General features: G+C 42.2%; 2 protein-coding genes across 3 annotated transcripts; both read right to left on the reverse strand.

Annotated features, from left to right (window-relative positions):
* Window positions 1-2,640: 2,640 nt before the first annotated feature.
* car15 (carbonic anhydrase 15) lies at window positions 2,641-4,961 on the reverse strand. Its single transcript, XM_041960799.1, has 8 exons — window positions 4,910-4,961; window positions 4,753-4,782; window positions 3,795-3,971; window positions 3,554-3,699; window positions 3,355-3,447; window positions 3,203-3,269; window positions 2,955-3,115; window positions 2,641-2,865 (listed from the first exon to the last, which is right to left on the reverse strand). The coding sequence occupies exons 1-8, from the start codon at window positions 4,959-4,961 to the stop codon at window positions 2,641-2,643; spliced, it is 951 nt and encodes a 316-aa protein (XP_041816733.1).
* A 1,228-nt stretch (window positions 4,962-6,189) lies between these two features.
* dgcr2 (DiGeorge syndrome critical region gene 2) lies at window positions 6,190-24,197 on the reverse strand. Of its 2 annotated transcripts, XM_041960770.1 has the most exons (11): window positions 23,799-24,196; window positions 17,062-17,094; window positions 15,301-15,423; window positions 11,861-11,947; window positions 11,566-11,776; window positions 10,625-10,701; window positions 10,351-10,533; window positions 10,048-10,251; window positions 9,446-9,598; window positions 8,775-9,011; window positions 6,190-8,685 (listed from the first exon to the last, which is right to left on the reverse strand). In XM_041960770.1, the coding sequence occupies exons 1-11, from the start codon at window positions 23,878-23,880 to the stop codon at window positions 8,465-8,467; spliced, it is 1,611 nt and encodes a 536-aa protein (XP_041816704.1). In that variant the 5' UTR covers window positions 23,881-24,196; the 3' UTR covers window positions 6,190-8,464. The 2 variants fall into 2 exon arrangements, with proteins under 2 accessions (XP_041816704.1, XP_041816705.1); XM_041960771.1 differs by lacking the exon at window positions 17,062-17,094 and having other exon boundaries at window positions 23,799-24,197.
* Between the last annotated feature and the right edge of the window lie 1,004 nt (window positions 24,198-25,201).

Below are 25,201 nucleotides of genomic sequence, written 5' to 3' on the forward strand. Positions count from 1 at the left end.
CTCTGTGTTAGCTGGTTTGATCGGGGACCTGGTCATGTGATTCGCTGTCCTCTGACAAACACGCACACACAGCCAGTATGTTTCACACCAGCAATAGCGAAAGCGTTCAAGATCGGTAGGTGTGGAGGTGGGATCCAGGAATGATAGACATGGACAACGGAGGGTTTTCCTCCCAACCAGACTCCACTGATTTTTAGAGCTATTTTTAAGTGTTGGGGGGCAAGTCGGGTCACACGTGTTCATGGTCAAACTGCGGTGGAAGTGGAGGCCTACGGGTCAAAACTTACGACTTGAATGTGTCCTTAAGTTAGTCCTTAAATGAGTCAAGTCTGAAGGGCCCGAGTTTAAAGCCCACATCTCTGCTGATTTCACTCATTGTTTCCTCCTCTGGGCTCCTCTCTGTGTTAATAATCAGTCAATTCAGCTACTGCTGAGTTTGGTTTCAGTGAAAATCTGCAGCCTGACGTCACCTCGCCAAACCTGGCACTCACACAGTCCACAGAGACAGAGAGAGAGAGAGAGAGACAGAGAGTGTGTGGATGTGTATTAGTCACGTTGTGGGGACATATTCAGGGGAAAGACTTGGGTTAAGGTTCGGTTAGGTTTAGGTTTAGGATTGAGGTTAGGCAGGTAGTGGTTATAGTTATGATTAGGGAGAATCTCCAGGAAATGAATGTAAGTCCATGTAAAGTGACAGAAACATGAACGTGTGTGTGCCGCCCCCGAGGCCATGACAGGTGGAGGATGGCGTGAGCTCAAGCTGAGAGGATGGGACGGGAGAGTGAGCGGGAAATGATATCAAACAGAGGCACACACGCCTCCACACCGAGGGATCTGATTGGTCCGGCGTTATCACTCCAACTGTGCTCTCCCGTTCTGCTCATCACATGTCCAAACTCCTCTGCTAAGCACAGAGATGCTTTCCTGATGTCACGCTTTTTAATCATGGCACTTTTAGCTATTTGAACTAGCAAAATAAACTTCAGATGCCTCTTACAGGCTGTGTGGTGTCGCAGACTGTATGTGCATCTGTTCGGTTGTGTTATTTTAACCTTTCATCTTGACACAGACAAGCCTCAGCCTCAGATTTACAGCTCAGGGGAGCCTGTTTGCATAATATTCATTGCCTCAGCAAACAATGCAGCGAGAAACGTCTCCCATGACTCAAATCAGCGACTGTGACACAGGATAGGATGTGCATGTTTATTGTTTGAAGACAGGAAACATTATAGGAGACTCAGTGTAAAGAAAAGTAAAATTGTGAACTTGTCACTTCCTTCTCGCAGGTGTTTTTGCAGCTGCTCACTGCAGCCTGTGTGTAAACTTCTCTACAAGCTGGCGGCAAATATGCAAACGTTGCACGCTCACACAGAATATTTTGCATGCCGGACGCAGGAGAGACGGCTCATTAGGACACCATCACCTCCAGTTTACCTCAGCTCCTTTTCTTAACGAGCTCCGTGTTCTCCGACGGGCCTTTTTCACAGCTGACCTTTTGACTCGCCATGGTAGGGGAAGCGCAGGTGTTAATAATGACACTAACCGTGGGTGGGTTGCATTCGGGACAAGTCAGCTGGCCTTGTCTCCTGCGTATGTAAAATGACACAACCCTGGAGCAGGTCAAGCTGAATGGATTTCCGCCCTCATTCATATTATTTCCAACTGTGGTGACACGTCCAAATGTCAGTGAAAACAGGCCCATTATGAGGTTAACCTGACTCAGGACGCACCATGTGCTTGCGTGTTTGGGGTTATAGGTGTAAGGTTAACTTCCAGTTCCTCCTCTATTAAGATTCCTGCTTAGAAGATGAATTGCTGCCCCCTACATGCTGTATTTGTTATCAATTAAAACTATGAGGTCTGTAATCCAAAAATACTTGATGTGAACATGCAAAATCCACTAAAACATGATAATAATTACTAAATTTGCTCTGCCTTTCATTTTAGCCGTGCTAGCCGTGCTAAGATTTTCCTCTAGGGTCGCCAACATTTTAATTTGTCCAATACTTTGACCTAAATACCTCCCAAGCTAATGACATTTAGCCGTACTTTGTGTGGAGCGCTAATGAGTAAGTGTTAGAATGCTAACAGGCAAAACTAACATGGTGAGCATGCTAAAAATTATAGCAGCCTGGCTTCAGCATGCTAGCATGTAACATTGTGAGCATGTTAGCATGCTGACATTAGCATGTAGCCTGAGTAGAGCCACACAGAGCTGCTAGCATGGCGGCAGACTCAGACTAAACGTCCATTAGGTAAAGCCAAATTAATGTATGTTAGCACGATAACTTTTTAAGAAGCTACGAGTGCAGAAGGCCAGCAGTTGTGAATGCACATGGCTGCCATCGTGAAACACACTGCTGCGCTACCGTTGCTCAGTCCACATTATTTTAAACTGTTAGTAAGGAGACACATTTTTGTCACATTTTTCAATGCACTAATGGAGTTAATCCTGCAGAGACGGCAGGCCACAATCATGAGACACTTAGTAACAAGTCAACGTTTTACAGTACTCTTCTTCACAGTTTGTTTTTTTATATTCATTCTTTGCCGGAGCACTTCTACAGATGTGAACACTCTACACTGTACCCCAGAAACCTTCATCTTTGCTCGCCGTCGTTTCATGATTTGGACTCGGTGCTAAAGTCCAGAGACGAAGCCTCCCAGCAGCATGATTTGAAGCAGATGCACCAACACAGCTGACCTGAGGGCGCAACCGGCCGCCCCTGTTAGGACTCTGGCCTCTCTGGACACGGACACGATGCGGCTGAAGGTGGGGTGGATGTGTCGGAAGTTGTTCTGCAGAGGGGTCACCTGCTCTGCATCCTCCTCCGTGGAGAAGATCTGTGAGGTAAACTGAGCCAGCTGAGGAGGAAGCATAAAAAGCTTGGTTATTCACAGCACTCAAGAGTCCATTTATGGGATTTTTCTCATTTTTAACTGAAGAGACCTACTTGGGACCATGAGATATAGATGGGGACTTCATACAGAGTCCATACAACCACTTGAGAACATGGTGGGGTGGTGAGGCTGCCGTGATAACGGTAATACTGACTCATGTTGTGCTTGGGCAGGAGGCTCATCAGCGGAAATGGCTTGACTTTAGTAGTTTGGCCTTGGGGAAGGATGCACAGCCGTAATGAGAGCAGAGTTACAAACAGCACAGCAGGCAGGAATTCATTTTCTATGAGTGTCCTCTAACCTTTGTAAGCAACAGAGGACAGCTTTTGTGATATGTGCCCAAAGTGCACGTTGTCTGCGTAAACAACCTGCAAGAAAGGACAAAATCAGGATGCGTTTGCATGACAAGAGCTGAAAATGCTTCAATACGTAGAGCAAATAAGGCAAACGGACATCAATGAAGAATCCAAGGACAGCAAGTCCTGTTGGATCATCCAAGGCTGCTGTCAGATTCGGATGGATGGACTTCATGTTGACTATGTGCATCTAGAGGTGAAGAAGCACAGAGACATTAAGGGAGGGCTCCATTGCACCAGCCTGCTGCAACAGGGGGATGGTGACAGTGTAGCGCTGCCTACTGACCGTACTGTACCTCCATCGGGTATCTGCGTCTGTCCACCGTGTGCTCTGAGCCGTTGGTGGCCGGGCCTCCCCAGTGGAAGTGCAGCTGGATGGTGTGGTACACATCTGGGAGACCCCCACCACTCACTGACATGCCGCTGCCAACCTGCAGCACCACTGGGAGCAACAAGAAACACGTGAGCACCCACGCAAACGCACATACAAGACAGTGATGCACAACAGTTTCGTGATGGTATCTGCTGCACACTCACCGGAGTGTCCGTCGTTTTGGAGCGTCCAGTGGCCGGTCTGGATCGAATCGAAGCCCTCCAGGTGTAAAGATCCCAGAGACTCGTTTCTGCTCATCTGGTGGTCCAGGTTGATGGGAGAGTGAAGCTCTTCAAGTAAAGGGTGACACGACGGGAACATGTCTCCCCAAGCATAAGGATCTGAGGACGGCGAAGATCATGAGGTCCATTTAGCAGCTGTTCTGGAGCTTTTGATCATATCACCGTGAATTACAGAGTTTAACGACTTCTTGTCCGTGTCGGCTTAAAGGTTGAGACTGAAAGTTCATTATTAGGCTTGGAAACAGTAGCTGACAGAAAAATCTCAGCAAGGTCCATTTAGTAGCTTTACCAGAGCTTTCGATCCGAACGTGTCACCAACATGTTGCCCAGTTTTCATGAACTTGTGCAGGTTGTTCAAATGTGTTATTTTCCTGATTGGTATTCCTTGTTTTGGCAATAACCGTCTCCAGGGTGAAGAGTGGGCAAACTCTGCTGAGGAAGACTGCACGATACGATCAAGAGCGCTAGAACAGGCACTAAACTGATGTGTCGTCAAAGAAAATAAATGTGATACTCAAATGTCCTTATTTTTTCTGACTTTTCTCTGATCTCTTGCTTTTTTCTTGTCATGCACTCGATAGTGTAGCCTCTTGGGGCCTAAAATAATCATTTCAAGTCAACTGCTTTGAAAATTTGCTCACAACTCAAAGACATATTGAACCAGTTCAGGCGTCACCAAGCAAAAACAGCTCCACTGTTCAAGAATAATGATCGAAACACAACTATTACTGTATAAAATCAAGGTCTGTTTCAGTTGAATAATGTCTCCTGAAAAGTGGAAACATAGTGCTAATATTTATGTATTTATAAGGATGTTCTCATTTTAAAGAGTCATATCCTGTGTGTTTTAAAATGAAAAAGTACTTCAGAAGTTACTTACCACAATGTGGCTCATTGTAACAGTAATCATCTGGAATATAAAGATAAAATGTTGATAAGCATCATTTTTCTTCTTTTTTAAATTAGCTTGAATTTAATGTTAAATATACACATAAAAACATATTTTTTGTCATGTGAGACTCAAGCAGGACCCTCACCTGAACGAACGCTTGAAACAACAGTCATCAAGAGAGCAGCGGTCCAAATCATCGTGGGATGGAAGCAGCTTGATGAATCCAGACAGGTGTCGGTGTGCGAGGTAGACTGAGGATCGGCCCGAGTGTCCTGCTTTAGTAGGAACGAAGGTGAGAGCCCAGTTTTATTTTCTCCTGGTCTGACCAGTGAACCGTGTCATTACCAGTCTAGTGGTCTTTTCTGATCAACAGGCTCATTGATGCAGGACAGCTTCACCCCCACCACCCCCGCTCTCCCCCCCTGCCCTCCCCTGATGCTGCCAGCATAGATGCACAGCGACCAGTAACAAGAGCCATTCATCCCATGGGAACGTCAGAGGATGTGTGGCACGCTGAATTACAAGGGAACAGAATATATATGGCTTCATAAGGAGAGGCTGTATAAATGCAGCACCACCTATAACTGTCTGAATAGCTACAAAAATGTGGAAACAGAACGCTCACACTGTAAAAGACGAGAATGCCTCATCTCTCTTTGTGAAATAACATTTAATAAGCTGGGATTCCCTTTTAATTCCATGATGGTCCACCACAGTAACATTAAAACACCGAAACACTCTTCGCTTCAAACACAAATGTGCTGCATCTGTGTAGTTTATTTTTAGGCTTACAATCAGGGTAAAAATCTAAATATACTGGCTGATTTGTCATTTTTGGATGAGTCATTTTATGCTTTCACATACATTTCTTCCACCTCAAAGAACTTCCCAAAAATGAAATAATGAACTAATTATGTGGCACATTGAATCGTTTAACATTCTCTGCTTGACGTATAAAAACTGATGTCTGCTTCCAAAGTGATGTTGTCTCATAAGACCAATCACCGTCTTGCCTGAGCAGCTCAGCGTTAAGTGTTGCGCCTCCCTCATCCAGGAGCAGATCATGTGATTCTGTCACTACTCGGCCCTCGTGAACAAAGCCTCTTTTCTCCAGCCACAATGCTTTTCCAGCAGGGTATCACTATCTCTGCTCTGCCCGCTGCCTTATGAGTCACTGTGAGGTGCGCTATAGATCCGCTTTCTTTAAATCATCTGAATCTTTTGATTGCCTTGGATTGGGTTTATCCCACCACCTCCATCTCACTGTTGGGGGATTTCCCTGCATCCCACCTTAATCCTCTTTTGACATTTGTTGAGCGCAGCCGGAGGAATTTCCTCAACGAGCAAAAAGACTCCCAGAGAAGCTAAATGTCGAGACTGATGAGGCTCAACATGGTGCTGTGTTCATACCCACTGACGCATGAGTCGTCCTTCATGGTGCAGTTTATTTGGCATTTGATTAGATGTACATCTACCTCAGAAAAAACACAAGCCCCTCCCTCCCCTCCTGCAAATGAAGCATTTTTTAAATGTAAAGGCTATGAAATAAGACAATGAAATGAAGCATTTGTTGTATTATACATAAAAGATTTCAAATCCAGTAAAATCAGTTCTCACACCACCATAGTCTAGCACAGTAACTACAGTGTAAATGCAGCTGTAGCGGGTCATGAGCAGGTTTTCTGATGCATTAAACTATACGCAGGAGACTTTGAACCTACTGTACAGGGCAGACTGGATGTTTCCATCAAAAGAAAAATCTCTCAGCATGCCAAAAGATTAAAAACAAAACATGCACCGCACGTCCCAAAAAGCAAACTGAAAAAAACAAATTTGATGGGAAAAAATAAAAAATCCAAACCAAATCATCATCTCCTTTTCACACACATGCACAAGTTACTTTTTTCCACAATAAGTGAGATTTTGCTTGGTGGATAGCCCACTGTGGATTGTCAATGCCAAAAACTTAACAAAACGGGGAAAATAAGCTTCAGCACAAAAAAAAAAGTTTTATACATACAGTACATTCAAACATGAGCTACACAGACGCGCACAGTCATTCAGACACACATTTACAGCTGGTTTTCTCTAGGCAGATTGAAAGGGGTTTGAATGCTGGTGGCTGTGGGTCGACTCTGATCCGTCTTCAATCTTTGTAAAAATTCATCCTTGAGAGAATCAAGCGATTGTCGTCATAACAGGGGTCTAAACAAGTTCACACTTTTCTTTTATTACAATTTTTTTTTTACTGCGATCCCACTGAGAAAACAGAGAACAGTAACAAACTCATCAACACCAAAAGCAGAAAAAAAAGCCTCACAGCTACAGTCAGCGGCATCATCTTCATCAGCAGCTGAAAACGATGTTGATAACCGAGACAACAGATGTAGAATCGCGCATATGAAACACATCAGGAATGGAGGGGCGGCATGATGCCACCAAATGTGACAATTTCTCTCCAAAAACAAACAAAAAAATAAACTGATTTAAATTGAGAGATTACCATGCAAAACATTAAGATCTGAGTCACTAATCCTGGTTAAGTTAGCAAATACACAACTATCCTGCGTACAGTTGATGATAAAGTAAAAACAATGGGAGTGTCTGCATGATGAAACGACTTCATGATTGGAGCAGTTCTTTTAAATAAATTGACTTCCTCAAATTCAAGGAGGGGACATCATCCCTGATCTTCACACATGCATCTGAAAGGCTTCACTGCTTTCACTCGCTGATCAGTGGGGAGTTCACACTGCATCTATCCCACAATAAAACTATCAAGATTACAGCCTGCAGTCATAAATTAGCATCGAAAAGAACACAATACCAAACTCAGATATTTATCAGTACCACAACATTCCTCGATGCATGATGCCTTGTGTCAGCATTACCTAATAAAAACCCTATAGCAAGAAACTAACCGTACCCTCTTGCGAGGTTAAACCTCTTAATTACAAAACTTCTGCTGCAAATATGCGCTATAAACCTGGAAGACAGCTTCATGTATCAGACTAATAAGAAAGTGAGGGGACAGTAGATTTTTATGAGCGAGTAGAAATCCAGATCTGGGACATGCCGCGTCAGACGGGGCTGATGAGAACGTTGTTGTAGCCTGGAGATCGACAGATCAATAGAGAGACACCTGTTTGAATGACAGCATGATGCAAACAAAAACGTACAAGCAACAACAGCTGGCTTCACTGTCCGTCTGTCTGTCTGTCACACAATGCCTTGTGCTGGACTGTGACACACAGGTATAACAAATTTGACCAGCACAGACCTGAGGGGGTATTTACATCAGGGCTTCTCGACCAGTCAGGCCAACTCTGAGATGTTTCAAAAGCTTTGCTCAGTGGATGCTAGTGCAGCCTTCTCAGCCTCAATGTAGTTTTTTTTTTCTCTGTACAGTAACAGTCCTCTCTCCTCCCTCGGATGCCAGTGTATTTAAAAAAAAAAAAAAAAAAAAAAAAAAAACACTCAAAAGGCAGACTGCAGAAGAGTCTTCAGAAAGAGGCGATTCCTCACACCTCAAAGAAACAGGCTGCTTCTGATATGTCTGTACAGGCTTCAACTCTCCTCCCTGCAGTCAGCGTTTTGATAAATGCTCTGCTGCGTCCTCTACCGGTGCACAATGCACTCACGACCTTCCTCAACCAGCAGGTAATGTCCGGATGCAGCTCCCCGCCGTCCAGCCACAGTCCTATACTACGGTGCTGAGGGAGGAGGCGCAGTCTGCGGGGGCGTGGCCATCTGTCGGGGTGTCTGGCCCCACCAGGAGGGTGCTGCTATCTATGGAGTCCTCCCTCTCCTGAGAGGCCGGCGCCGAGTCTGGCATGGGACCGGGGGCGTTGGGAATATCGGCCTGCAGCACGTCTCCCATGGCGTTCATCTGGCTTGGCACCATGGAAACCCCGCTGTGTCCTGAAGGTAACAACAAAGAGAGGAAATGAGGCCAAGAGCTGAGCGCTCTGTGCGTGATGAGATGCATGAATAACAGGATCAGCGCCTACCCAGGTCCATGTAGAGGAGGCTGTCTGGGTTGATGGAGGCTTCGTACGGAGGAGGGGGGTCATCAGGGTGCTGGATGTCGGGGTATTTGTAGGCCGCGTATGGCGGAGGAGGCTCTTGGAAATGGAAAGCGCCTCCCTCGCCGTCATCAGACAGATGCAGGGGAGTGAGGCCAGTGCCAAAGGCATCTGGGCCGTAGTCAAAGCCTGGGACTCGTCTCCCAAGGTTAAAGTGGTGCACTGGGCAAATCAAAGCAGACACAGAGGACGATGTGAAAGTAGTCCACTTAAAATTCAGCCTTTTATATGAAAGCTTCAGTTATAGCAGAAATATAATGATCAAGAAAAAAAGAATTGAATTTCTATACGTATATTTTGATGTTTTCTTCAATATTTTCCAGCTACGTTGGGCCTGAACTAAGCAATAACTGTATACAAAGAGCACAGATGCGATGAGTGTTGGCCACTACAGTTCAAACATATCTTAAGTGGTTAACACCATGAAATCTTTCTTTAAACTTCATGAGAATTTGTGGACTGAAGCTTTGTGTATCACAGCATTTGAAATTCATATAAACTAAAAACTCCTGTGCAACAGTGACTAGTTATTATGAGAAAGCCTCAAATTACATAAGAGAGACTGGTGTGTGTGTATCAACAGGCCTGATACTCACAGTTTCCTCCAATCAGGGTTTCGATGCGTTCACGTCTCCGCTGACGGAGTCTGTGCACCATGAAGAGCAGCAGGGAGAGGATGAGGAAGGACGAGATGCAGCTGACGATTAGTCTCATCCCACTGGCCATCGAGTCAAACAGACTGTTTCCATCTGAGGAGAGAGGACAAAATCAGAACATCACCTACTGCAAGCTCACTGGTTCAAACAGCTCTGTTGAAGGGAATTCTGTTTTTTTCCTGAAGACTGAACAACTTGAAAACACATTTGCACAAAAGCATACTTGACACCTCATCTGTGTCAACTGAGCTGTCTACACAGCAGATGCCAACTCTTCATTTAAAACAGGCTGATTTTAATCCCAATGTTATCCTTTCTAACATAATTAGCCGAATATCTTAAAATATTGATATGTTGTGTATCTCTTGCATGCAGTTAAAAAAATGTCCTGTGGTGCAAAGAAACAAAAAAAACAAAAAACAAAAACGGCCACAAGTTGCACTATATCATATACTGTAGATTTGTGAAGAAGAGCTCCCCCTTGTGGGCCTGTGAGCACCGACTGTCACATGAACGTGACTTAATGTAAATGTGGCAGGTACCTGGGTCCAGGCAGGTAAACTTGCAGCACTCTTTAGGATCTTTGCGGAAGTGCTGGCAGCCCTGCGGACGCTCACACAGCGCGGCCACGCACATCTCAGGCTCGCCGTCATGACACGTGCAGCTCAGACACGGGTCGTCCCCCTTAGGGGTGAAGTAGTAGCCCTCGTTTACAACATTGTCTTTTATATCCACACAAGTCTGTCCTGTTGGGGAAAATATAACATGATCACATAGTCCACAAATTAACATTATGTGATGTTAACAAAACATTTCTGATGGAAAAAGACTACATGAGCACTTACTCCTCTTGCAGAGAAAGGGGAACTTCTTGTAGCAGTTCTCAGCGTGCCAGCTGTGCAGACCTCGTTCATTCATGCTTTTGATCTGAAAACGCTGCAGCTGGGCACAGAAGACGTTATCCTGAGTGGGAGACGCTTCTCCAAAATTGGTCAGACCCTCAGGTGGCAGAAACACCTGCATTGACCCTGTTGAGGGAAAGAAAAGGTGAAACATCAAGTTACAGAGAATTAGTTAGCTTTGTAGTGTTTTTGTAAAAGAGAAGATAAAGCCAAATACCTTTGTATGCTACCTCCCAGCGGCCCTCCAGGGAGTGGTTCCGATTGGTGATCACATACTGGTAGCCCACCCAAAACCTTGAAAACAAACAGATAAAGTCAAATTCATTTATTACAACCCCCATTCCAAAAAAGGTTGGGACGCTGTTTAAAACATGAATAAAAACAAACTTTTTGGAACATTCCACAACTTTCCCAGTCTTTTGTTGCTCCTGTCCCAACTTGTTTGAAAAGTGTTGCTGCATCAACTTCAGAGTAGGCAGACATTTACAAAAATCAATGAAGGTGAGGAGGTAAATCATTAAATGTATTGTCTTTGTACTGTTTTTAGTATACAGTATATGTCAAAAAGAATTGAGGTTACAATTTTTTTTACGATAATGTTTAAATTTACTGTATTAAATTGTCAATTTCACTGTTTCTGCATAAGCCAATATTGAGCACTTTAAACTATTGCTATTGGCCACTAGATGGCCTGCAACCACTCACAACATGCTGATACATTTGACTGTATATTTATTTCACAAAAACAAAAAAAGTAAACAGGGGCAAAGCGTAAGTTTAATGAGTTAGGAAATTAGTCTTGCAACTTGAAGGTCTGAGAGACTGAGTTGAGTTTGCAGAGCTGTAAATGTAAATGGATGAAAGCATCACAGCAGAGATTTGCAGGCTGTATGTTCAGACGGCTATTTTCTGCATAAACAAAGGCAAATTAACAGGCAAAGAAAGAGGACTGTAGGAGATATCTGAAAAATGTTTCATCTTTGTAGCAGAGCTTTCTCACAGAAACTGCAGACTGTATTATTTAATCAGATCCTGTTACTGCTAAATGACTGTAGCGAATCCACAAAATTCTGATTTAACAGTGATAATAACCGATAAGTGAAGCTCTTTGATGAACTTCTAATCAAAAAGAAAAAATGCAGCAAAGTAAAAACTCACTTGCACTGATCTCTGCGCTCACAGACTTTGTCGTCAAAGTCCACCTCAATCTTCAGGATGAACTGCAGCTCCTCGTTGGTAACAAAAGTAGCCAGTGAGCCGTTGACTTTCTGACACGTATCCACAGCCTGCCAGTAGTTCTCGTTCCTCAGGTACACTTTGTAGCAGCTGGCCGTCTTCTCGTAGTGGTGCCATCCGCTGGGACATTTCTCTGCAGGTGGAAAAAGACACTTAAGCATTGTGCTTTGCAGTCTCAACAACTCTATAATCAACTAAAGTGAAGTGAGATGCTTACTGTTGAAGCGCACAGGCTGAGCCACACCAATGACGTCTTCCACCTGGTCATATCCGTTGCCGAAACGAAACCTCTCCTCCTTGATGGCTGCAAAAGAAAAAAATTACTCAAGGTCAACAAGTGTGGATGAATTTTTCCAACCTGTTTATTCTAAAAACTTATCTCGATCTTTTTTGTTTCTGTGGACATACTGGTTATGGTTATGCAACCTGTTTAAAGCCTGTGATGTAATGAACCTTTTTCATTTGTCTGATAGCCTGAGAGATAAATAAACTGTCACTGCTGCATATTTGTGCATCAGCTTTGCCTGGTAATTCCATAAACTGTGTGTGTGCATTGGCCTTTTTGGTGAAAAATAATTTAGCTTCAAGCGCATATATTCACCTGTCAACTGTCTACAGACTGTATAAACTAATGCTGGTATTCCTCTGGAACACTTCTCTCTTTTGCTTTTATTTATGACAGGAATTTAGAAATGGAAAGTTTGTGTCTTAACAACCTCTTAAAAAACCCGGAAGGAAAATGAGACAGATCTGAGGAAGATAAAAGTAAAACCAAAGCCTCCGTAAACATTCGAGCAATCCAGTCTGTATCCTCCAACCTGTATCATTAGGAGATTACTGTGACTACCATTGACATGCAAACTAATATTCCACTATTATTCTGAATGTGATGATATACCAAATTTGATATGGGTCATGTAAACATCATATTCCATTTGGGTATTCCGAATTAGGCCTTATTCTGAATGGAGCATTATCTGATTAAGACATGGGATATCCTGACATTATTTGTGTTTTTGGAGCATTCTTTGGACATGCATACAGCTCATTGAGGGTAAGCATGTCACTCTGGGTTTTTACCTCAGTTTGCGACACACAGCCTCTTGCCTGTTTACGGTGAGCTCGGTGCTGTAAACAAACTAACTAGGCAAAGGTTTGCAAGGCTGGGGTCGAGACACATGCATGTAGGAAAAGCCCACATTTGTCTTTTTCTCAGGAGACTGATAATTGACATCAGGATAACTCTCCTGTGAATATGTTACCAAAGTGTTGTAACTGATCCTCTATTTTATGCGCGAAAACGTGTTCAGGAAGGAGCCACAGTAGAAATACCAAAAAAATAAGATCCTAATTACATTTCATTTCAAAAACCACAACTAGTTTTTCTTATTATATATAACTATAACATGTTTTCAGTGAAACAGAAAAAAGAACAAAAGCAGGCTGATATTTATTATTAGTGACGTGCTGAAAAATAACTTGCTAGTAATCATTTACAGGTAACATTGTAGGTCAGTTAACTGCAATGAACTGATTCAGTGAAATTTAAACCACTGACAGACCAGGCAAAAAACAGGAATTACAGGTTATAAAAACAACAATACTGTACACTGTAGCAGGAGTTTACTCTGCTTTGTAATTGAGAGAAGAGCAACTCAGCTCCACATAGTAAGACACAAACTGTACTGAAGACATAACACAAACTTTGACTTTCTTGTAGTAATTTTATTCTACTTCCTCTTCTCCATCTTTGGACTACACTACTAATGCAATTGTTCTTTTATTTTGATATTTCCTCTTTACCCTGCCTTCAAGTTGTAAAGGTAACAGTTCCCCTTCGGCATTTGTCTAACTGGAATTAGTGTGAGGGATTGCTCCACCTTGCCATGCTATTCAACAGAGCTAATCCCAAACAAGAACACTGATTTCCATGCGCGCTGTTGATTTAGCTGACAATAAGCCCTTGCCGAGACATGTGTGAGCTTTGTTTGGGTTTTTCGTGCATTTCTCTGTGAAACTACAGCTACTTAGCCAACGGGGAACGAGTAAAAACATGATGTTTGGCTTTAAAAGCATTTTCAGTTGATAATAATCAGCAGACTTGCCTCTGAACATATAGAATATTCTGTATAGATTTGTGGTAAGTACGGTTAAATTGGTGAATTAAGGAAAACAAGCAGCTTTCTACTTCAGCACTGCAACGTTGTTGGTAATCTTTTAACCCACAATTCCTGCCTTTATTGCCTGTTCCAAAAATGTGGTTTCCAATATAAAACCTCAATCAGTGCACAGTGTTGTTGGCCTGCAGCCTCAACTCAAAAGCATGCACAACTACTTCTGAATGGAGGTCACATGCTGTACTCAATCCTTTCAATAATTCCTATTATGGGGTCACAGATCTGGGGATAAAGTCTCTCTGGATTTAAGAGGGAAAAACAATAGGATTTCGGTCAAAGGCTTAGCACTGCAACGTCTATGCAGTGTTGAAGAGATCAACAAACACTAAACAAAAAACAGAGACACATATGCAGCCACTCTGCCACCTGACGCTGTCATTCCAGAGCTGCTAGTCCTGTATATTGACTCACTGCAGTGGATTAGCAGGACTTTTTCCATACCTGCAGACTTAAAGCTGAGTCTGAGCTATTTGGTAAAAGCAAATCAGATGGATTGGGCTGTGTTTGGGGGTTTCACTGTGCTACATACCATAGTTTCCATTGAGGGCCACATGTCAGAGAAAATTTCAATGTCCCAGACAAACAGGAGAAATTCCAGTCACATATAATCTGTGTTAATGGTCCCTTTTTTCCCCAGAGTTTTGTGTTCAAATAGCTAATGGGCACAACAATTTTTTAAATTGCTCCAGTATTGAGGGAGTGTGCTGCAGCTGCAAAACGGGCTGCAATGTAATCCCTAGGCGTTTATGTACTCTCAATGTACGTCCACTAAAGGTGTTTTTGCTACTGACAGGCTCAGATTGTTATTCTAAGTGTTTGACAACATCATCAACTTTTTGTTTAACCAGAAACAGCCGCTATATCGCTCTCACCAAAGCCACCAGACTTCATTTACAGAAACAGTAATTTTATCATCATAAAACTCATCAAAACCTTCTTGGTTTATCTTTCACTGTTCCAACAATCACCACCAAATCTGGTTTGGTCGAAACAAACCCTTAATTCACGGAGTTAGATGTAAAAATGTCGGGAGAGAAGCATATCGAAGGGCGAACACCAGTAAAACAATGGGAAAAACAGCATGTAGAGCCAGAATATTTTCAAATCTAATGTTGGAATTATTTTCACTGGACGTAATGACCAGAGAGTTTAACAGATTTTCCTGGTAAAGAAAGCGGTAATTGCCCTGCTAGACACATACTTCAGTCCAGGATGTATTTGTGCTACAGTCCACTGCTGTTTATGTTGTTAACATGCATCACATTGAGCATTTCTGAATATTGCTTTATTAGGTCCCAGTGCGTCCTCAATGTGCTCTGGTTGCACTCACACCTGCATTCAGATCTGCCCAGCTGTGATCTGATTGTCTGAGTGCGAAAAGGTTCTGGGTGTCGATATACAGTACTTTCCAGAAATCAATTGTGTTATGGGTGTTAGGTAACAGAGCTGGTGTAAAAGGGCTAAAGTGAGCTATACTCACGGGGACAGTCCATCTCGTCGCTCTTGTCCTCGCATGCTGTCCAGCCGTCACACTGCCAGGACATTGGGATACACTGCATCTTCCCACTGCGGCAGGCAAACTGCCCGGGGCTGCAGCGCTGCTCTGAAACACAACAAGAGAGTTTATGTGGTCAAACCTGCATGTGACTAAGCCCTTTTCCAAACAAGAGAAAACCAAGTCCAGCAGAGCACTGAATGAGGCCACATGCGCTCTCATGGCAGTGGATAAAATAAGAGATCTTAGATGGTGAAGGGGTGAAGATTTGGGGTTTACAGACATAATACAAATTACATACATAAACAGGAGGTCACATACTGCAACTGGGTGCAAAAAAAAATCACAGTCAAACAAGACCAGCACAAAACTTAATCAGCAAATACTGGACAGACTAAGACAGCAAAGGAGGACAACAAATTGGCAGAACTTAGAAAGGGGATCCCAGAAAAAAAATTAAATCCACAGCAGTTGGTAACGCAATATGTTTAGATTAGTTCAGAGAAACTTAGAAATGTGTATCCACCAAAATCTGACACCTGAAAATAAAATAGGACTTTTGCAGGCATGCCTTTATGTAACAGGAGCCTTTGACATATACTGTGCTGTACAATGTTTAAAATGTTTTTGTCTGTTCTGTTAATATCCTTCAGCAACACCGTCTGTGTTAAGTGAGCCTCCACACCACATGAGATTAACATAAAAGAGGCCGCTGCATTAGAGCTCCCTGTGTCCTGCCTTCCTCATGTGATCAAAGTTCTGAGCAGACTCAAACAGGTCCAAACAACGTTAATGATCATAGGCGACAAAGTTCAACAGACTGTCATGCTCTCGTTTTGAAGAGATTAAAACATAAGCTGCATTAGCTATTTAGGAAACTAGTGATTTTTTTTACAAGATTAGGGGATGACCCTTCTTCAGATGGAAAGTACCTTTAAAGTAAAGACATTAAATGGTCTATGTGTAACTCAGAAAAACCTCATAATTTACATCTGTAATTTACAAGTGAGCTGTAGTCAGCATCCTCTTGTTCACACTTGAGCTTGATAGGTGCAAGCAAGCATCATCATGTGGGCATTGGCCAAAGCAGTGACATGTCAGACAAGAGACTGAAGACGGAAACAAACACTGAATGCTGGAAAATAAATTACAATACTTTTTAGAATACTATGTCAAGTCTTCCTATTTTTCATGTGGATTACTGGCTCCAGGATACTAACCAGCTTGCCGTTTGCAATTCACTTCATTCGCCAACACTGACCAAAGCCACCAAAGCCAAAGCAACACCACGCAGCCAAGCCACAGCCAGCCGGCCAACCCCATCTTAGCTTAGGTTACGGTCAGCTAGCTGGCCACCCCCTACCTTACATCACTCTTGGCTAGTAGAAAGCAAGCATTTGTTATCCATTTGCTTTGTACCATTACATTGTTTACTGTTGGCTAAAATCAACACTCATAATGCATTAGTTAGTATCATGGATCACACAAGCGGGTGAAGTAAATTTGGCAAGATAGCATGTTGCTGGTGATAATGTTACTTGCTTTCTACTGGCCAAGAGCAATGAAAGTCATACACAGAACCTTTAAGGTGATAAAACAATCACAGGTGTTTTCAGGCTATAAAGTTTTGAATGGGCGGCATCCCATTACCATCTGAATAATATGTAGGGTCAGTAATGGTTCAAACCGAGGGAGCTGCTGATACATTCTGGCAAAGCTACGCTAAAAGATATACTGCTTGCTTACCTGACAATAATCTTGCCAGAGCTAGCCGTGGACCTGAAACAAATAGAAACAATAGAGTGACTATCCTGATGTCTTATAGGAATTTCTAAAAATTGCACTTCTGCTAGTGTGATTAAAAATTCTGCACATTGGGTTGTCTGTAAGGAAATCTACTATTCATTGTATACTGTCAACAGTTCTCAGTGATTTCCCCAGTTGCTTGCCCAGTAGTGGGCACCTCACACCATCTGTTCTTGGATACAGGTGGCTATGTTGATCTACAATGGAGGTGGACCACCCACTCACCTGACAAATATGGCAACTCTATTTTTACTCAGAAAAAAGATGAGATATTTTAAATGACTGTTGTTTCATGTGTGTACCAACCACCCCAGGTGACATCAACCCACACAAACCAGACTTTCGATTTTGATGAGCATGGCCACAACCTACGCTGGGCTTTAATACAGTGATTAAAAACTGTCTTTATTTGTATTACAATTTTAATGTGTGCATGTGGCTTGAAAATGCAGTGAGGATACTTTTTCAAACCAGATGTAATTAAGTTTCCCCATTATTTACGATCATAGTGCAGCCTCACCAATAGCTTTGTTTTCAGAAACAAACCGCCCGACTGCATCTTAAATACAATCCAACTGGATGACTGTTCAGACCTTCAAAAAACATGATAGATCATCTGATCGATCATCACATTACACCAGATGTGACCTTTTTGTGTTCTGCTGCAACAAAGGTCACACACTTTGCTTTATCAAGTCGTACTGATTTAATTTTGCTTAAAAACCTGCTTACTACATGGCCCAGATGTAGCCAAGTGAAACACGGTTAATATGATTTAAAAAGTGTTTGTAATCCTGTTCCCACGTATTTATATAGACCAGTCTAGTTATGCTGTGAGCTTGCTGAAGGCCTAAAAGGCCCAATTGAACTGTGTTTAAAGAGTGTGAAGCTCCAGCAGAATGGTTAGTTTAAGGAAACGACACTGAGTCTATGCTACTCTTAACTATGAATGAGGAGACCACTTAAATCAGGTTTGGCTGACCTCAATGCAGATTGCCTTCACTCTGCCTAAAGGTGTTTTAAGAGCCTTCTAACACAGCCGACGTCACCTTGTCTTAGTTAATGCTAAGTGGATTGAGACGCATTACAGAGCCGTCTCAGTCTCCAGGGACTGAACTCATTATTATCGTTCCCATCAAGCCTGAATATGTATGAGTCAAATAGATGGATAACATTAGAGACCATATACAGTATCCCTAATACATTAGAGAGGATTTGTGTGTATTTATACATGATAACTGTTTGTGAATAGACTAGGTTACAAATGTTAATGCTTTGAAAATCAATCTAGTTTGTGCATTGAAAGATATCGTAACTATGTCAAAATATGACGTCTAACATATCTAACTCATACTCTCGTACTGTATACGTTTAATTTCTAAACACAATAACACTTTGTTTGATGAGCTTTTTTTACACCTTCACCAGATGGAGATGTGAGTGTTTCTGTTGCCTGTACATGGCTACCAGGCGAGCAACAAATCCAAAACCCAAATCCAGCTGGTTGAGTGTTGATTTATAACTCTTTACAACTCTTTAACGCTACATCTGCATGTGCTCAGGTCTAGAAAATGCATGCCTGGCTTGTGCTTTCTGGTGCCTAAGGATTGAATAAAGACTGGCTGCTTGCGCAGATCAGTGTTCATTCTTTCTGTGATTTTCTGATAACTGCTGCTGGAAAATTCTCAAGAGTAGAATTTCTTTACATACCACTAGCCTACTACTTTTGGTTATTAGATGTTACATGTTGTAGGCAGCTTGGGGCGTCTCAAAAAAGTATATCAATAACAGCTTCGAGTTGAAGTGCACTTCCCTTGTCATTATCTGAACTTCCTGGGGATTGGGATGGAGTATCTGAATGAGCTGTTGTTAACAGCTGCCTGAAAGCTCATCTTTGCCTCCCTGTTTGGTAGGGCTTTCATCAGACAGAGATTTTACTGCACACACTTGATAAGGAGGTTAATAATTAGGCTTTTGTTTTGAGCAAAGCTAGAAGAAGACCACTAATGGCTCATAATTAACCACAACATGCCCAATACACATGCCTGACATGCATGCACACATACTGTATCTCACTGCTGTACATTCAGTAACGCGTCTGCCTAAAAATCTCTGCATTAATGACTGATGAATGACAAATGGAGTAGTTCTAAATTTTTGCGAAGGAGTGAAAAGAATGAGGAGTTTTCCCCTTGTGAAAGGCCACAGTACAAGCAGGGTAAAAATCATCTCTTATTGAGGCTATTTCTCTCACAAGCTTTGGATTTTGTGATGTCAAGTTGACAAATGAGTAAACAATCACTGAGAGAAGTGAAGCCTCTGCATCTCTTACATAACCAACAGGAAAATACAATAAAGACTATGAGACTGGCCCAACTCAGTCCCACTGAAGTATAACGGCACAGTGAACTGGCCTTGTGCACGCACTGCATCATCTTTAGCCACCGATGATTCACATCAACACTGAGGCTCACTGTTAAAAGCAGTGAGTGGGTATGGGCATTCATTTCTTTTTCTTTATGCCATCTCACACTGAAAAGCAGTATATTTTCTCTTCACTGTGTGGATGAAAGCACCCCAGGTCAAACTCCTAAAAAACCAAGCTGATGAAGATCGGTAGCCTAAATGTAATTAAACAAAACAAACCAAAAAAAAAGCCATTTTTAGCGGGTAGGAATTTTGAAGTACTGACATTGCCTTTTGGTGCTGAAAAGAACTGAAAATGTCAAAAGGTCTGTTCTTTTCAGCACCAAAAGACAATGTCAGTACTTAAAAATGGTGAACAGGGGTGCTCTAAAGTATAGAGCTGTACCACTAAGGTTCACTATGCTAGGGACAAAAAGTTAGTGCTGGTCATTTACTATGTGACGACAGTAGCGATTCTTTTTGCCATTTTGATGTCTCAACTTAATCCAAGCGCATGTGTCCTTGCAGCTCATCCAGTTTAGCATCTTGCAACAGCATCTAATGAAAATCCAGATAGGCCTTTTTCATCACTGCAAGCGTGTGGCCACAAACTAACTTAGCTTGCCTGTTACTACAACAACAACAAAAAAAAAAAAGCTAGTCCATTTCACTGTGAAAGCTCGAAATCTGCATCTACTTTTCTTTTCTTGACAGTTGCTATGGTGTATGCTATTGATAACTCATAACTACTATGTGCATGTTCTGTTCAGGGACCACCTGGAAGGAAGTGTTAGTCTACCACCACTCACGAACTGGATCAAACAGTACCGCAGCCGTGTACGAGGACATGCCCCACCCCATGGCTATGTAAACAACTCTGACTTGACTACTGAGCTAGAGCAAAAAAAACCCATAATCTTTCTGCAGGTGGTTTGTGGGATATCAGGTACAAGATCTGTGGCTCTTAAATGTCTGTCAGTCTGACAGAAATCTCTCTGCCCTGTGCCCTGACATTTTCCTCCATACACCTTCAATTGCTCAACAATAAAGGACAGCATGAGCAAGATGCAGCAAAATATTTCATGTGTGACGGTGAAATAGTCTTCTGGAGCCAGAATACCCAGAAGATTGAGGCTATCTCATCGACCCCTGAGGCAGGAAATAAGTCATGTGTTCTTGTAACTTCTAATTGCTGATAGGTCGATAAAGGTGATAAAAACATTTCTCCTGAAATACTTTGCTCAGTAGCAATTCTAATCATTACTATCAAAAAACAATATATATAAACACTTTTATTACTGTTGGATCACTTTTCTGACAATTAACGTACTCAAGGATTAAAATTGTAAAGTAAAAAGTAAATCACTGTAAGAATTTGTTGGCTGTGTTTCAAGTCTTTTTCATTTGGGTCACTGTAAGTTAACAGCTAACTGCAACTGTACTCTTGTAAGTGGGGAATTAGGTGAACAAAAACATCTGACTGAGCGCTGATGGATGACGTTTGTCAAAAGTTAAACTACAGCCAACTTTCTGTGTAGATCAAATAGTGATAAGCCAGCTGCATGGGTGACAAAGACAGCTCGCTCAGCCTCATGGACAATAAACAAAGCTCCACATTCAGGTTGCGCAAGTTGATGGTCTTATAACACAACACAAGATTTCACTCTCAGCATAGGAGCCCAACCACAGCGGTTCTTCACAATCATTTCGAGCCTGCACTGAACCAGCCATATCTACTGTGCAGTCAGATTCAAAGATTAAGAAACACAGTGGACAAAAAGCCACGTTTATCAGGTGGACAACGTATTCGTAATGATGTTCACACCTAGTTTAAGGTCTGCAATCCACCTGACATGCATTTGACTGAATGACCTGAAGCAACCACAGGACATGTGCATGCCCTCACCACCAAGCCATCACATTGCCCTGTCATGTGTATATGATCATATCCAGTTGTGGTTTTACATTAGTCACGTACTTCTAAAATATTGTGCTGAGTAATGCAAAACATACCTGTATGAATAATCTACAGAAACACATTACTTGCATGTGAAAGTTACTTGGTAAAAATGAGTAATTCTGGTCATATTCTGAATCAAAAACACATCCAATATTTGTCATTCTCCCTTTCAACATTTTAACGTTGCCTGTCTCACTGGCAAATTTGCAGACCTGGTTGTGCAAAACGAAAGGCTTTTACCAAAGAGCTATTTAGAAATGTGACAGTTATGCACACTGTCAAGTAATTCAGGCACAGCTGAATAAAATCTTAACTATTATGAGACACTTATCTTGCTTGCAACAACCTGCTATGGAAATGAAGTGTGGAAATCAGGTAAGCCAATTATTAAAGTGTGAAATTTATCAAGCTTAAGTGCAGATTAGTGGGTGACATAAATACTAAATAAAGACTTCTAAAGATTTAGAGAAAGTCTTAAGTAGTCTTTCTATTATGCATGTACCTTTGCTAATCATCAAGGTACTAAAACTACAAAATTCTAAGAGAAACTTAAGGTAGCTCAAGCTACTTGTGCGACAGGAAAAGTGTTTCATGCTCACAACTGCTCAAACATTTTTAAGTGAATTACGTTCCAGCAAACTGGCTTATTCTTAAGATGAATGCCCAAGTCATGTGGGCATCAAGCTGTGGGAAGACTGAACTTGATGTGCTACGGCATGCTGTGCAAAAAACACACCCTCTGTGACACAGCCTTTGAGAAACATGATAAAACAGGTAGTCGCACTGTAGGAGCCCTGGCACGAGGGCCACAGTGTCCCTCAAAACAACTAGCAGGGATTATAAAAAAAGCATTCACACACAAAGCAAAAACAACAGGAAACACCCTGTTCATAAACATTTGGCACCAAGCTAAAATATGGACGACACATAGCCTTCACTTTTCAGATTACTCACTCAAGTTATATAAACAGGGGGGCTCGATCTTAAACATTAGACTAAATAATGACCTCACCTTTGAAAAGATAAATAACTACAGTCGATTACACTCTCTACGCTAGTGTGAATGAACCACAAAGAGGCTTCTAATATGATGATATTCTTAGTATTTGCCCAAGAACCAACTGAACAGCACGGTGCATGCATTGTTGTGTGTAGTGCATTTTCTGGGCAGAAGGTTACTCCTTAGGATTAAGCCAAACAATAATGTGTTTATTCATGACTTGAACTCCAATCCACACAACTGTCAGGATCACAACATGCATTTGTCTTCTCGCTGCTTAAAGGTAAGCGTTTGCATTCAAAGCACGAGTACAGGCTTTCAATAGAGACAAACCATTTCCCAGGTTGGTTAATAAAAACACTGGTATTTTGTGACAAACATGACTACTTGAAAAGGACTTCAGTGTGCCAGTACAGCGCTATTTTAAACAGACATGCACACTAGGCATTTATTTATTTGGGGTTTTGTAGGGTTTTAGTCATGAATAGTATGCTGCATGTGCTGCACTTGTGACAAATGATTATCGGTGCAGGATACAAAAAGATATATTTTTTCTTCTCGATTTATCACCGTAGAAATCACGTAACTATGGCCAAATCGCCTTCAGGACAGTGTCATGGCAAAGGCAGTGTTTTGTGTATCTAATCACTGATGTGTGGCTACAGGATGAGTTACTGAGAGCCAGCTTTCCTGATGCAGGAGCATGAATCTCTGACATGCATTTCAAATCACAGCTCCACGGAAAAGCAGAACACAAACCAGGGGAGGGCAGACACACATAGGTTCAATTGTTTACACGCCTTTTTAATGATAAGACGAGTTAAGATACTCGCATTTTACAATATGAGTCAAGCCATATCCTTTTAGTGTCATTTCCTATTGCAGCTGTATCAGTTAGTGTCAAAACTGACGTTAGCTAATTTCGAGGCAACGGTCTTCAAGCTATTTGGAAAAAACAAACAGCGTTAAACAACTGAGTTTTACTGAAAATAGTGTGGCTATGTGGACTGTATAAACCTTTAAGTCTCGTTCGTTTAATGACTGTCGACGGGGGTTTTAGTTTGTATACTTTCAACCAAAAAAAAAAAAACTAAAAAACCCTGCTGCAGTGCCGACAGGGAGGCGGTCCTCCACGCTGTCCAGCAGCAGCCCAGCAGCGGTAAAGCAACCACCGGAGTCCCTGGTCTATCCTGCAGGCCTTTCCGCCTGACCTGCCGCTTTCTGCTTCCAGCTCTAATCTCCGTCGCTCCCACTTCAGAGCAGAGCCCACCGGGAATGTGTGGAAAGGAAAAACAAGTTAGAATTATTTACCTGTCCGTGGTGGGTCCGTTAACGTGAGGACGAAGAGAAGAGAGAAGAGGACGAAACTGCTGCTGTCAGCCTTTGGCAACATTTATCCTCCATTCATAGTAACTCCTCTATTCAGAAATCTTTAAAAAATATACGGAGGATCTGCAACCGCCGCCGCCCTCTCCGGATTTATAACGTTAAACGCTTAACGCACTTTCCACCCATTTTATGTACTCAACGCGACGGCTGACGACGAAAAATAACGACCGTGAAGCATATTCGCACCACACAGCGACACAAATTGCGGTTAATCTGACCGAGCAGCTAACGTTAGCAAGCCGTTAACGTCGTCCGTCCTCTGTTGCTGCTCGGTGTGGAGCGGCGCAGATCCAAGATGGCTGCGGCCTCCCATCACAACAATCCCAAACATGGAACACACAGGCTATCAGCTGGAGGAGCTGCCGGGGCGGGGTTTAGGAGATTACACCAGCGTGACACACGATAACCGACGTGTGTGTGTGTGTATGAGTGTGTGTGTGTACCCGTTGAGATTATAATTTGATGAATCCAACCCAAAATGTTATCGCTGGTTGCACTGAGCGGATGACACCGACACACGGGCGGCGCTGATGAATGGCGCAGTTTATCGCGGCATCGTGCGAGCTGCTGACACTCAGGACGCGTGCGTTTTCCGCTAGTTCCAACCCGCATGAAGACGGCTGGTGAAGACTAATTGCACAAATTAAAAAAACTAATTAGATGTAACAACATAGTTTACCTCAAGGTCGCAAATTTACGTGAATCCGTATCATCCATCACTTCAGTTTAGCAGAGATGTATTCTAAAAGCAAGTTAATTCACTTAAGTAGTCGTGAAATGAGATTTGCCTTCTTCACTTCAGATCCTTGAGGAAGCTTTGTATTAAAAATGAATAAATATGCATGTCTACCATGAATGTTATATAATAATTTGCCATATTTCATGACTTTCCTTCCCTTCCTGGAACAGTCTGACCTATTCAACCTTGTGAGATAGCTCACGGGTCAAACACCAACACTGCAGTTATCATAACCAATGAGTCCTTGTCTGAGGAACTTTGTGGCTTACTGTTGTTAACACACTGGTAGAGGAACGTCATGTCTTGACACAAGTTTTCAGACTTAAAGTACACCAGCGGTGGAAAAAGTATTCGGATCTGTGAAAATACTTAAGTGCATTTAAATGGCTTGCATTCAAAACCATACTTCAGTCAAAGTATATCTTATCAGCACTTAAAATATGAGATGTTAAAGTACTCATTCTGCAGAAAAATGGGTCCTGTCAGTGTTTTACTATAATACATGTGATTAGTATTATTTCTGCATTTTACTGCTGTTTCAGGTAGTTAATTTCAACTAATTTATACACTGCTGTGTAGCTTAATT

The sequence above is a fragment of the Chelmon rostratus genome, chromosome 19 (assembly GCF_017976325.1).
Source record: "Chelmon rostratus isolate fCheRos1 chromosome 19, fCheRos1.pri, whole genome shotgun sequence".
Lineage (NCBI taxonomy): Eukaryota > Metazoa > Chordata > Actinopteri > Chaetodontiformes > Chaetodontidae > Chelmon > Chelmon rostratus.